Source organism: Haemaphysalis longicornis, unplaced genomic scaffold (assembly GCF_048455015.1).
Source record: "Haemaphysalis longicornis isolate Haplotype H1 unplaced genomic scaffold, Haemaphysalis longicornis Haplotype H1 scaffold_1, whole genome shotgun sequence".
Taxonomy (NCBI): Eukaryota; Metazoa; Arthropoda; class Arachnida; order Ixodida; family Ixodidae; genus Haemaphysalis; species Haemaphysalis longicornis.
Window position 1 is genome coordinate 16,876,781 of NW_027526203.1, and position 14,892 is coordinate 16,891,672.

The 14,892-nt window shown below is 47.6% G+C and overlaps 1 protein-coding gene across 2 annotated transcripts in view; it reads right to left on the reverse strand.

The window, feature by feature from the left end:
* The window catches only part of LOC144175305 (uncharacterized), an 81,052-nt gene that overhangs the window by 34,332 nt on the left and 31,828 nt on the right, over positions 1–14,892 (reverse strand). For both annotated transcript variants that reach the window (XM_077704391.1, XM_077704398.1), the window contains exon 7: positions 12,077–12,253. In XM_077704391.1, coding sequence (XP_077560517.1) covers positions 12,077–12,253 — 177 coding nt within the window. The remainder of the gene's footprint in view (positions 1–12,076; positions 12,254–14,892) is intronic.

Consider the following 14,892-nt stretch of genomic DNA (forward strand, 5'->3'; position numbering starts at 1 on the left):
ATTTTTCGGACCCGGAGAGGAATGAAAAATAGTCCGAAACATCCGTGAGTCATTACTCGCATGGGACAACTGGGGGTTCCTCGGTAAAGTCTGAAATGTCCAGCAAGTCCGAATTTTCAGAGTCCGAAACAACGGTCGTCTCCTGCGCCTGTACGTTGCGCTGATAAGCAACCACCTTCAGCATCGTAAATGCTAGACGCGAGAGGGAAAAAAAAAAAAAAAAAAAAGGCTTGCCTTTTTATTACATGTCGTCGGCATAACCTGAGCTGCTTCCCTCTCTGCGGCATCCGTTCTTCTATAGGCTAGTAAACGTAGATCCCTCAAAAACCGAAACACAAAGTATAAGTTAAAGCCATGCTCGGAATCTAGACTATGCAGCAGCGCTGATGCGAAAGACCATACTTTTGTTTTTAGGTGGCGCTCGTTTGCGTGATGATAAACAAAGAATGACTGAAAGGTAGCTTGCAATATGATTGGATAGTGCGGTACTGCTTATAGTGGGGATTTTCGTGGCTCCTATGACATCCGTTATAAACAGTCTACACTGCACTTCTAGTTTTGGAAGTCATGACGTTCTTTTTCAAACGGGAGAACGCAGTATTCAACTCATTCGCAGCAGTCCAGTCACCGAACCACTATGAGGCGGTACTGCAGGAATCCAAAAAAGAAGACTTGCACCAGAGTAGCTGTACTACAACCAACCTAGCCAAATTCTCCAAATTCCAACCTCAAAATTATAACTTCAAATTCCAACTCCAACTCCAAATTCCAACTCCAAATTCCAACCTAGCTTCCAGTCTTTACAAACTTGAAACCGTTCTGTCTACGTTAACCTTAAACAACGATGCACCTGTGGTGATTGTTGGCGCTTTTAATATCGACTCCTGTGGCACAACGAATCGAGATTATTAGTATTTGCTAGATTCCTATAATTTCCGAGACCTAATTACAATGCCCACGCGCATCACCAGTACGACGGCTACCCTAATTGACCATGCATTAACAAACATCCCAACTGGTGTACGAGCAGGCGTTTTTAACGAGCCTATTGCAGACCACCTTCCTCTTTTTGTAAAGCTTGAACACAGAACAGACACCCAGTACAGTTGCTTGAAACATTCAGTCCGAACTAACCACCAACAGTTACGGGAGCGTATATTGGCTATTAATGCTGCTGATATTATTAATGAGGACGTTAACATAGAGGCTGACAATTTCATTCATGCCCTTATGAACACCCAAGCTAAAAGAAGTGTTAGGGTGCCCAAACATTCATATGAGAACCCATTATGCCCCTGGATGACCAGTCAGATTCTTGAAATGCTTAAGCAGAAAGATTACTGGTACAACAAATGGCGACATAATAAAGCTAGCTAGCGAGCATAACTTACGGCAGTACAAGAATATTCGCAATATTTGTGTGTCGGCACTGAGAACGCAGAAAAAACAGTACTATGCACACCTTATTCATCAAGCAGCCGGTGACACCAGGAAAATTCGGAAGATAATTAGGGAAGCCACCGGGAAAGGCACTGCACAGTGTATTGCCCCAGCTACTATAAGTGAAAATACCGTAGAATCTTTTAACACATATTTTACAACCATAGGCTTTTCCTTGTCAAAACATTTTCAGTTCGGTATTGATGAACCATCATTTTCAAGCAATACAGCTAACAGTTTCGTAATGCAGGACATAGAAGTGCAGAAAATAACGTCTGTGGTCTCCAATATAGGTCTAAGCAAAGCGGCCGGGATAGACAACATTTCTACGCGTCTAATTAGAGATAATGTGGACGTTCTGAGCCCCATCATGTGCCATTTGTTTAACCACTGCTTGCGAGATGGTGTCTATCCTACTTCGCTGAAGATGGCTAAGGTTACACCAATATATAAAGACGAGGAAACTTCAGACCCGTCAAGTTACAGGCCAATTTCAGTTTCAAGTGCGATTAATATAATTTTTGAAAAGCTTCTTGCAAAACGCATTACTTCATTTCTTGATAAGTACCAAATCCTTTGCCCAGAACAGCACGGGTTTTGTTCAAAGCATTTCACCTCATCTGCTATAATCAAGCTCACTCAAATTATCAACACGGCACTAAATGGCAACAAACTTGCTACGGAGATATTTGTAGATTTAAAAAAGGCCTTTGGTACCGTCGATCATCAAATCTTGCTGAAGAAATTACAACGCTATGAATAAAGAGATAAAATGTACTACTTCCTTTCTAGCTACCTTGAAAATCGTCAGCAAGTGGTTGTGATGGACGATATCAGCTCAGGCCCACAGCTAGTGCGCATGAGCATTCCGCAGGGCTCGGTGCTGGGGCCTATGCTATTTTCATTATTTGTAAATGACCTTCCCAAAGCATTAATGCACGCAGATTTAGTAATGTACGACGGTGATAACGAGCAGGAAATACAAGCAAGAATTAATACGGAATTAGAAAACATTGCTTGGTGGTTTTCGCTTAACAGACTCACTATCAACACGAAAAAAACAAAATATCTGATATTTCATTTTCTAAAAAAGAACATTCGAAAGAACTGGTCGAAATATCAGTGAACAACTGCTTACTTGAACAGGTGGAGTTAATTAAATACCTAGGAGTTGCTATGGATGCTCATTTGCATTGGCAGAATCATGACGATGCTGTCTGTGCAAAGCTAGCATCTGCTTGCTACACATTACTGCAAGCCCGTGAGTTATTTGATATAAAAATACTAAAAACGCTTTATTACGCTTTATTCAATAGTCCCCTGTCGTACTGCATGGTTTCTTGGGGTTGGATGTACAATACCTATCTTAATCCTATACGTCGGCTACAAAAACGGGCTTTGACTATCTTAATCCTATACGTCGGCTACAAAAACGGGCTTTGAGAACAATCACACGCTCAAGACGAGACGCACCTAGCAAACCCCTTTTTGATGCTCTTCAAGTTTTGACATTTGATCAACTCCATCTGAAAAATATAGCTGAATTGGTATACAGTATATTAAATTATAGTCATCCTTTAGACAGCTCAATATTTTATTCTTCATTGCGCCAAACAAGAAGTTCTGCTGTAGGCAACCTTAACCTGGCACCTGTTAGTAATGTGTATGGGCAGCGACTGCTACAGTTAATTGGGGCCAAAATATGGAACGATATACCCCAAGAAATAAAAGAATCAAAGGTTTAGTTACAGTATGAAAATACACTCGCATAAAGAAACCTAGCAAAAATGAGTGATAATACGAGTGTGGAGCCTTTGCTACTTAACTGCTCATTCCGCCCACACACTATGTTTTAAGTACAAGCCTCCTTAACCCACATTCATTTTATTTTGAGGCCCGTGCGAGGTTTCAGTTGGCTGTAAATATAGTGCGAATGTGTTTTGTATATGTACCAACATCTTTTGTTTTGTATATGTGCAATGTATATTCTTTAAAAGCCCATGTTCTTCTTGCATAGTGGGTGTATAAGCCTTCCTCGCCTGTATTATCTCTCTCTCTCTCTCTCTCTCTCTCTCTCTCTCTCTCTCTCTCTCTCTCTCTCTCTCTCTCTCTCTCTCTCTCTCTCTCTCTCTCTCTCTCTCACACACACACACACACACACACACACACACACACACACACACACACACACACACACACACACACACACACACACACACACACACACACACACACACACACACACACACACACACACACACACACACACACTTGATGCTTGTTGAACACTTTAATTAGGAAGCTACCATTTGATGCCATTGTATTTTGTTTGTGGACCCTAAAACTAGCCTCTGGCTATTGGGTCCAACACTTTTTGCATATGTTGTTCTGCAAAAAATGAATAAAGCTTCAATCAATCAATCAATCATGGACAACGACTAGACAGCACCTCATAACTCAGTGTAAAACAGTTAGCATAGCACAGTTATAGCACACTGTAAGACGTGAGCTCCTGGGCAAAGTGGTTTCATCCTCAGATCGAAAAGCCCTCTCCCTTTCCCCACCCCCACCGTTAAGCGCATATAAACCAGTTTTCCTGTCAACTTCGAAGCTGCCAAAAAGACTTTTGCTGTTGACTTCAAAGCTGACAAAACACCTCATCCAGATCAAAAGAAGATACATTTGGCAACAAAGCTGTCATTCGCTGCCGTGCCGCTTTTTACTCTAATGTTAGCAGCGGCAGACATCGCACTCTGACAATAGGTGCAACTCTTTGCCGGAAGAACAACCCAGCAAGGTCACAGTCACTGAAAATGACTGAGGCTACGGAGTGCTTAGAGCTGTGGTTGCAGCAGTGCAATCCCCCGTGGTACAGGCAGAAGTGACCCACTTCAATTCAGAATGCAGCGTTATTGGCAGGAAAACTGCCCTTGGTTTCCATTCCTCTGGCAGCAGGTGCCAACTGCTACATGCACTAAGCCCTATCATAATGAAGACACTGTTCAGCCATTATGTGCCAGTTTTGGCCTTTCACAATCTTTGAAACCTGGCCAAGATGCCGCAGGTTCTTCTGCGGCACCTTGTATTTTGCCAGTGGTCTACAGCACTACAACAGTGCATCCCAGTAGTAAAATAATTCGACGCACCATTTATATAGCACCATCCTGCCAGACAAAAGGTATCTTGTTACTAGTGCTGCCAGAAACTATCTGTTTTTATTGCAGGAACACATATGACCGAGCAGAGCTTTTGCATCGGGCGTAGTCTTCCATTTTGCAACCCTCAACTACCAACCAAGAGAATGATATCCGTTACCACAGTCTTCCTCGTGGTCAACAAGTGTAGAAAGGCTTAAGGGGGGACACGGCCTTTGAAAACCGAAAAATCGCGAAATAAGTGTTTTCTGGAAAACCATGTATTTGGGTTGTATATGTCATAAACTAGCTTCTCTGAAATTATCAGCTCCTAATTCATCGTAAAAATGTCAAAAAACGAATATATAACCAGCCACGGCATCTCCCGAGGAGCGAGCAAACACGAAACGAACCCAAATTTCGTGCGAACGCAGCTGCCATGCTGCTTTTCGTAGAGCCGCCATTTTTATCTTGTTTTGTTTGTGGATTATTGCGCTTTTTTTTCCCGCCATTACTGCTCGCGGCCGAGGCATGGCCAAGGCGTGATACACTTGTGATTGGGGGACTTGCAGCGCTTTCGAGTTTCCCGCGTCCCGTGTGTGAAGCTACAATTGGACCGTGTGCCCGCTGCCCGGGCAAGCGAGCTGACGCACGAATGCTATTGGCTGCTGCGCGTGATGACGCGTGCCTCTCCCCGGCCGGCGGCCTGCGCCGCTCGCATTCACCAGATACCTGCCCTGCACCATCGTCTGCTTTTCGCTGCTCCTTTGTTGTTCTGCCTCACTGTTTACCACCTTTTCGTTCGCTTGTCTGCTCATTCTACTTAGTTTTTTGCCGTGCTTACGATCGCTGACGTACTTCAATAGTTCGGAGTAGCCTGCCAGATTGTGTACGTGATCGGACACGATGCGCGGAGTGAAGTTCAGGACGCTACACGCGTTCGGTGCGCAGAAGCGTTCCACGAAACTCGTTCGCATGGCCAAGAAGAAGGTGGCGCAGAGCATCACTAATGATAGTGTCCGCGCTTCCAACGACGATCTCCTGCCCTGTCTGTGCAAGACTTCGATGCTGCGAGTGTGTCCGGCGTCTCGAGCACATCGACCTCTGCGACCGTGGCCTCTGTCGCCGGTCTCGCATCAACCTCGACTAGCGGGAACGTGTCGCGTACAGTTAACTTGGAGACACATTTCCTGCCATGCGAGGAGGTCGAGGCAGCGAACAGACAACATGCTGCAGTTCAAAACGAACTTGGTGCTATGCCGGCGACCCAGAGGAAGTTCCAAGCCACGGAGCCCTACCCTGTGCCCACCATCGTTACAGGTGAAGGTGGGAAGTTTCGCTTAGCGCAAATGCAAATACCGTATTTACTCGCGTAATCCTTGCACTCGCGTAATCCTCGCACCCCTAATGTGAGCCACCAAAACTTTGATTTTTTGGTTCCTCGCATAATCCTCGCACCCCCCACTTTGCAGCGGCGAAAGTTGCCTGCTCGCAAAACCCTCATTGTGCACGCGCTTTCCAACACGCGCCCTCCCCCGCCGCCTCTCCGTTCGGCGGTGAGCGCTGTGTATCCAAGGCCATCCGGGCGCCCTAACAACCTGCATGGCTACTCCCTAACAGGCGCCTTAACACGCTACTCACACTGTCCTTGAGCCGGTTTCGCGCATGTTTCGCGTGCGCGCGACTAGACGGTGTTCGCACAGCCCGCTGTCGTGTCGTCGTGTCGCCGTCGCGGTCCCGTCGTTGAGCGGCAGCAGTCAGTGAGTCACTCGTGTCAGTGCTGGATAGCTCGCTGCCGTTTTGAGAACTTTTTGATCTCTTTGTTTTGTGCTTGGTGCCGCTTCGCCATGGGGAAGAATGCCAGCTACACTGCCGCTTTCAAATTGAAAGCGAAAGAGTACGCGATCGAACACGGCAACCGTGCCGCAGGCAGGCACTTCGGCGTCACCGACTTACAACATGCGTTACTGGAGTAGGTAGGGTACGCACGACAACGAGATAGGGCGCGCGCCAGAAAGCAAAGGCGACAATTTCATGATCGCTCATCGACGGGAGACTGTTTACATTGTAAATAATAAAATAAAAAGAAATATCTGCTGTTGGCAACACTGAGCTTACATATACAAAAAACGACCACTACATTTAGCGGGATTGGCATAAGGCCAATTGGCAACACTGTGAACCGGCTTTTTTTTCCCCGCTTAATTCTCGCACCCCTAATTTTGCATTGACTTTTCCGAAAGAAAAGTGCGAGGATTATGCGAGTAAATACGGTAGTCCTGTGGTCCCTGATGCCCATGGAGCAGCATGTTTCATTGATTGCTGTCGAGACAGCACTGCATGAAGCTATGCTGAGGTACAATGCGGGCTGCTACAGGGCTACTCGAGAAATATCAGCGTCTGTGGGGCTCGTCACACCAGGCCATCTAGCCCTCCAGCGAGCTGCTGAAAAAGACGCCCTGCGCATGAACAAGGCCAGCAAACGAAAGCAGGAGAAGATAGAAAAGCAACAGAGGAGGAAGACAGTGCGCCAAGACCTCTCTAGCTATGCTGCGGGGTCCTTTTAGAAGTGAAAATGAGTACACAATCTTTGAAGGCCGTTTTCTCAAAATGAACTTTTTCCCTTTTGTTACTCCTTGTTCCAGTGATATCTCAAGAAGTGCTTGTCAGATTTGCATCCAGTTTTTTTTATTCTGTTCCTTAATAAATTTCTGAGGGCAAGACAAGCCCGTTTTCTGAAAATTTTTGTCTCTTTATTTTTAAAAAATCAAAACAAAACCATGTTTGCATCTTTGATCAGCAACACTAATTTTAGTGCTGTGCTAAAATTTTTCTGGGGAAAAATTTAGAAAAAGGGCTCTGTCTTGCCCTGAGGTACACATTCAGGAATAACCATAATGAATTTCATAGTCGCAGCACGCTTGGCTAATTCTCCAGGACTGGGATAAGAAGCCCATACAAACCACCGTGGTATACAGTCATAACTTGAGAACTAACCTCCATAGCTCGATGAAACTTTGCACTTTTTCTAATGTTGATGCTATAACAATACCCTGAAAATTTCATTCAGATATCTCAAGAAACAAAAAACTTAGCCTTCAAGGGTAGCCTCCCCCACAGCAAAGACCAAGCTAATGGTGTCGAGGAAAAAAAAGCCTCTTTTCTTTTTTTATAAGTGATGTATCTTTACCAATACCAAATCTCACTTACACAAGATTGCTGCATGCATTTGTCAAGAATTCACTAGTATTCATTATTTAACTCTTTCACGACAATGCAATAGGCAATCGGACGCTGGCGTCCGATCATTTCAAGTCTCCCGCAAAATCTAAAACCCACGCTCCACAGACAACTATCGCCATCTGGTGTGTTCATTGGCAACTTCTCAGAGACCAATAAAGTTTGTTCTCTCTCTCTCTCTCTTTCAATTTCCGTTTCGTTTGTTTATGTGTCTCGTGTGGTGGCAGTGTAGCAAGAGACATTTCAACCGAAGGTAGAGGGGAGCAGAAGAAAAAATGGCGTCGGGTTCGCGCCGCGCTCCGCACTGTCGGACTGCTGTAGCAAGCACTTCAGATTTTTCTGATTCCAGCAGCAGTGAGGGGTCAAGCAATGATGTGGGATCTTCAGAGTTCAGTTCGGACGACGAAGCTCCGGTTCAGGTGCCTCGCACTTCAACAAGCGCTGGCAGGTAATTGCGGTGTGACTCGGCGCTGTATTTATAAACAAAACGTGCTTCTTCTCTGACAACTGTGGTTTTGATTTTGTGTTTAGGGTCTCGACAACGTACGGCCAGGATATTTTGCCAAATACACCGCGCCATATCGCGCTATTACCTTGAAGATAACCTGGCGCTCGTGTCAGATTAGCGGTGCAGGGATCAGGTGCGACGCTTCTCGAGAGCGCTGGATATTTTTTTCTTGTCTTTTACTACCGAACTGATAAGGATTTTGTGCAGAACACAAAAGAGTATACAGTTAAACCTGGATATAACAAAGCTGACAAATTCTCGGAAAATTTTGCTATAAGGAGGTTTTCGTTATATGCAGTTTCGGTATAAAAATTCGGGGAAAAAATGCACAAATGAAACAAAAGTATAACTGGAGGTCGGCATCACCTAGAACATTTATTTGGCGGAAAAAAACTGAGTTATTTTGCTCTGCTGCTTGTTTATGAGGGACGGCAGCACGGAACGCTCGCATGAGATTAACGCACACAACGCTGCCCCGCCATCGTCCAGCGATCCCGTGACGCGGCGCAAAACGTCAATCGCATCTAACACTTCCTCCGCGGACGGCAAGTCACGTGACCCCTCGACTTCCGAAGGTCCGTCCTCGTCATCTTGATCTCGAACACTTTCGACGACCGCCTCATCGGACATTTCTTCCGTCGTGACGGCGCAGTCGTCGGCATGCAGAAAGTTGCACAGCTGCACGTCGCCCGGCACTGCTCCATTTGCGCGCAGTGACACCCAAGCTTCGGCGAGATCGGGCGGGCTTGAAGACTCCTCGTCTCCAGTTTCCGGACATTCCTCAGCTGTTTCAACCTCTTTTGTTATCCGGGCCTTTCTGAAGCAGTTCAAGACCACGTCCGCACTCGTCTCACGCCAGGATGCCTCAAGCATTTCAACCGCACGGAAGATGTCCCTTTTGGTCTCCCGCTGGAAACGAAGGTCCAGAAGCAGCCTTTGAATTAGCCTCCGCCGGTAGGAGCACTTGACGCTGTTGATTATTCCTCTGTCGAGGGGCTGTATCAGCGACGTGCAGTTTGCGAGCAGATACTGCAGTTCTATGTTGGTCAGCTGGAGGGCTTCGACATGGTGCACTGTACAGTTGTCTACGAAGAGACAAATTCTGCGTCCTTGCTTCGTCATGTCCGCGTCGAACTCCTTCAGCCAGTCGCTGAATATGTGCCGCGTCATCCATGCCTTGGCGTTTGCCACGTATGTGACAGGCATTCTGTGTGCCCCTTTGAAGCACCGCGGTCGGGCACTCTTGCCAATGACCAGCGGAACCCGCTTGTCACTCCCGTCTGAATTTACGCACAGGAGGACAGTGAGGCGACGTTTACTTTGCTTGCCGCCGTGGCAGAGGTCTCCTTTCAGCGTAAGGGTGCGGTTTGGGAGCATCTCATAAAATAGAGCCGTCTCGTCAGCGTTGTACGTGTCGCGAGGCTCGTACCGCTCCAAAATTCCTGGCAGCTTCTGCTCAACCCAAGCAGCAGCACCCTTGCTGTCCGCAGAGGACGACTCGCCGCTTATCATCCTGCCGACGATCCCGTACCTGTTCTTGAAGCCTTGCAGCCACCCGTTGCTCGCCTTCAGATCGTCGCATCCCAAGATGCAAGCATAGTCTTTTGCCTTCTGCTGCAAAACGGCGCCGCTGATGGGGACATTCCGAGCCCTCATATCCATAAACCACATATACACGGCCTTATCAACGTCGGCGTATGTGGACTGCTTCAGCTTCTTCTTCTTGCCGCTGGTGCCAGCCTCCACTGCACTGCGAATCGAATCTTTGGTGTTCAGAATGGTCGACAGGCTACTGGCCGGGATGCCAAATCTTGCAGCGACGTCCTTCTTCTTTTCACCTGCGGCAACGGCGTCCAAAACGGCTACCTTGTCTTCAAGAGTCAATGTCTTTCGTTTCTTTATCGAGGCACTCATCTTTACAACCGTACACTTCCTAGATGCGAGGACGCAAGAGCCGACTCGCACGCGCGAATAAAAAAATGCCGGAGGAGTACTGATGCGCAGAAGGGAGCAAAGAACGGAAAGCGCGGAAAGCGAGTGCGGCGTGTGTTTTCTCCAGTACGCAGCCACAGAACAGAGACGATCGTGAAGAGAGGAGAAAGCGGTGCCAGAGGAGGGTCGCTTGCGAAAGCTGGCCGCCTGACGCCATGCTCCCCCCTGCCCCTCCTTTTTTTTTTTTTTTTTTTTTCTCCATGGAGCTTTTCTTTTAGTGTCACGTGGTGCGGGGATAGCGGATTGAAGAGGACTCCGGTAGCCGGCGCGAAAGCCTTTGAAAACCCGCGAGCACGGGTAGCACCGGTCCGGGAGCAACGGAATGCAGTTTGAAAAAAGAGGGGAGAGCGCGGCAGCCGCGTTCTGCAGCCCTCTCCTCTTTCTCCGCAACCCACACCCTCTCTACTGAAAGGGTGTTGGTTGCGCCAGCGCCGGTGGCACCGCGGCACCCCGCGGGAGCTCAGCAGCGAGACCGTTGCCGCGGCTCGTGCGCGCCGTGCGCGATCACATCGTTTCGCGCTGTCGGCGCCAGGGCAGCCGCGCAGCAGATGAATGCGGCTGTCCATCACGCTAAAAAAAAAAAAACGGTGCAAAATGGCGAGGTATTTGGCGGAAAAATTCGTTATTTCCAGGGTGCCCGCCGCTGCTAGTTTGTTACATAGAGGTCAGAAATACACATGCTTCTATGCAGTAGCGCCGGGGAATATCAAAACTTCGTAATAAAGAGGAATTCGTTGTATGGAGGTTCGTTATGCGCAGGTTTAACTGTACTTGGATGCGCATTTTACAGAGACTCACTCACCCTTGAGTGCCTTCGCAGCGTGGTACAGCCGCCAGTTCCGCTAGTTTGACAGGCCCTCAAAAATCGATAACGTGGTGTACACTGTTGATTTATATATTGGATCATAGCCAAAGAACGTAGGAACAATTTGTATATATCATAGCCAAAGAACGTAGGAACAATTTGTATATCTTAAAATTCCTGAAATAATTTTTAGTCTCGGTAAAATTGCCGCTTTGTGCTTTTCGTATACTTTTCTTGGGGGCTTTTTTCTGATTACTTGACGAATAAACTGTAAGTAATTGTACCTTTAACAAAACTGCTGCATTTTGTTTGGAAGAGCAATCTATAAGCTACAATTTCATGCATAGCAAGGCTAAGTGTGTGCAGTAGCTCAAGAGAAAAAAAAAAAACGTTTTGTGGAAGCAATCAAAATCGGCCGTTTTTCTGCCGTAACGAAAGAGTTAACTAAATTTTTGGCTTGGTAAAATTATGGACACACAACAGGGATGAGAAAATTAAGCCAGGAGAAAGGCTCTATACTAGCCTGCACAGTAGCAACGTTGGGCGAGGGAACAATGATGAACCATCACTCTGGCTTCGCTCAGTTTCAAAGTTCCAAAACTAAAGACGCGGGGGCAAAGGTTTTTACAAAGCATGTCCATTCCGGACTGCTTTTTTGGCACTCCGCCCAGCCCTGGTGTACAGTGCCAGTAGCGGTCGCGCAACCACAATGACACGAGGCCCGTAAGCAGTGCCGTGCCAGGCTCCATGTCGAGTAGGAGTCCTAGGGCCATATTCCAAGTCCCTCCTCCATTCCATTTGCTCCCTCCACTCAGCTGAGGGGAGGATTCCACAATTATGCATGGGGAAATCGATCTCAAGGATCTCCACGACCGCAGGATGGAGTGGAGGAAGGACTCTGAATACCAGGGCTAGTTAGTGTCTCCCATCACCCCAGTGTCCCGCAGTGTGGCTCACCGAGGACGACGAGCGAGTGCGAGCGCTCGATGTGCTGGCACAGGGCGCCCCGCGAGAGGAAGCGCCTGGCACAGCTGCCCACGGGGCAGGCGTACACCAGCCGCTCGCCCCCCTGCTGGGCGTGCTTCTTCAGGTGCACGTACAGGCTCGACTTGGCTGCAAAGCGCGAGCTGCACCCTGCACGGGGAGACCATACACGCCACTGTTACTACTGCGCCCGTACACATACATGCACACACGCACCGAGGCAGTCCCTTCGGCATCACCCACTGAAGGCTCAGCGTGCACTAGTAAGCAGGACTGTAGTAGCACAAGACGTGGCAGCTACGGGCACACTCGTAACACCAGAAATTAGTTATTTCTCGATGGCATACTGTGGAACCATGCTACGACCCCCATAAGACGAGTGCAAAACCTAAACAAGAGCATTTGGCTCAAAGGGGAAATGCAGATAAAACGCAAGTTTGGTTCATTTGAAAGATTGCGTCATTAGAATCATACTGAGCCCACTTTTAACGCACTTTCACTCAAATAAGCTACATAATTAGCTTGCTCGTTTCCCGCAACAGAACCTGTGTCATATGAAGCAGACGCGAATTAGGCAGGGCTTATAACATGCTGAACGAGATATTTGCACCTACATTTAGGGCACATTCTTTTTATAGCAGGCAGAATGGTGGGAGTGGATGTTATGAAAGTAAACATAGAAATACTGATGCGGCGCTTGGGGGTTATTTCAGACCACACTGGCCAATTGGCAAAAGCAACGGTGTCTTCCGTGACCATATTTGTTGAGCTAACACCACGTTTCACGAAATGATTTTTCTACCTTAACAAAAAGCACGCCAGGTACAAATATGGTCAAAAACAAAACAAAGGCAGAAAACGGCCCGCTGCAGTATGGTAGCGCCATCTGGGTTGACTAACGGTAAACAAGGCTCACCAGCACATATGATGTCCTTGCAGACATCACAGAAACACACCATTTGGTGGCAGAATCAATTTTAACTTAAATTTATTAATTTGTCAGTGAATAAAGCATCATTTGCTTCCACAAAAGTCCTGGGGGCACTATAAAACACGAAATCTTTCAAATAAAACGAAATTCTATTTTGTCTGCATGGCCCCTTTGAAGGCAAGAGCAAAAGATACCACTTGCAAACAACGATCTTTTGCCAAACCCACCAATGCGAGGCACTGCCACCTTGTAATGCATCCCACTCTGCCTACAGCTCTCTGAAAGCAACCCCAACTTCCTTTCAGACAACTATCTCCCCCAGTCCCTAAAGGTCCCTGAGTGCAAACTTTGTGCCTTCCCACATCCATGCTGAAATCCCGATCAAACTTTTTGGAAACAGACCACCCAGTTAGTTGTGCACTATTTTAATACCTCTTTCGCAATGCACTGTGCCTTTTGAAGACAGATTTTGCTACCAATGAAACGCAGATTTAAAAAGTGGCCAGGGCCTCCTCGCATGCCTTAGAAGGCCTTTTCTCGAGGTGCTATACCAACAGAACAGCACCACTTGGTGCAGCCACCTTAGCATCTTAAACCTGTCAAGCTGTCGGCTTCCCTTTCCCACTTGCCTTCGTCACTCACACCCAAATGCACGGATGAGAGAAGACAGACAGTGAAACGAAATCTTTTCCAGCCATACAAGTGCTTTTTGTGAGTGACAATAATAGAGGTGGCCGAAACACTGAAGACAAGGTTCGCCCATCATAATGATACTAAATGGGCCATGCCAGGGGGTGCCATCTGTGCCGGGACCAGGGCGTTAGTTCAAATTAACCGAGTTCGAATTAACAAGCTTTTACTGTATAAGCGAGTTTTCAGCAGAAAAACTTTACAAATATTTGGACTACAAGGAATTAAGCAGGCGAAAAGCAAAAACGCCCGTGTGTACGAGATTTCGGCGCACGTTAAAGATTCCCAGGTGGCTAAAATTACCGTATTTACTCGCGTAATCCTCGCACTCGCGTAATCCTCGCACCCCTAATGTGGGCCACCAAAACTTGAATTTTTTGGTTCCTCGCATAATCCTCGCACCCCCAACTTTGCAGCGGCGAAAGTTGCCTGCTCGTGAAACCCGCATGGTGCACGCGCTCTCCAAAGCGCGCCCTCCCCCGCCGCCTCTCCGTTCGGCGGAGAGCGCTGTGTATCCAAGGCCATCCAGGCGCCCTAACAACCTGCATGGCTACTCCCTAACAGGTGACCTAACACGCTACTTACACTGTCCTTGAGCCGGTTTCGCGCATGTTTTGCGTGCGCGCAACTAGACGGTGTTCGCGCAGCCCGCTGTCGTGTCGTCGTGTCGCCGTCGTGGTCCCGCCGTTGAGCGGCAGCAATCAGTGAGTCACTCGCGTCAGTGGTGGATAGCTCGCTGCCGTTTTGAGAACTTTTTGATCTAATTGTTTTGTGCTTGGTGCCGCTTCGCCATGGGGAGGAACGCGAGCTACACTGCCGCTTTCAAATTGAAAGCGAAAGGGTACGCGATCGAACACGGCAACCGTGCCGCAGGCAGGCGCTTCGTCACCGACTTCAACGTGCGTTACTGGAGTAGGGCACGCACATACGACGACGAGATAAGGCGCGCGCCAGAAAGCAAAGGCGGCAATTTCATGATCGCTGATCGACGGGAGAATGTTTACGTTGTAAATAATAAAATAAAAAGAAATAGCTGCTGTTGGCAACACTGAGCTTACCAATACAAAAAACGACCGCTACATTTAGCGGGATTAGCATAAGGCAAAGTGGCAACACTGTGCACCGGATTTTTTTTTTTTCCCCGCATAATTCTCGCACCTTTAACTTT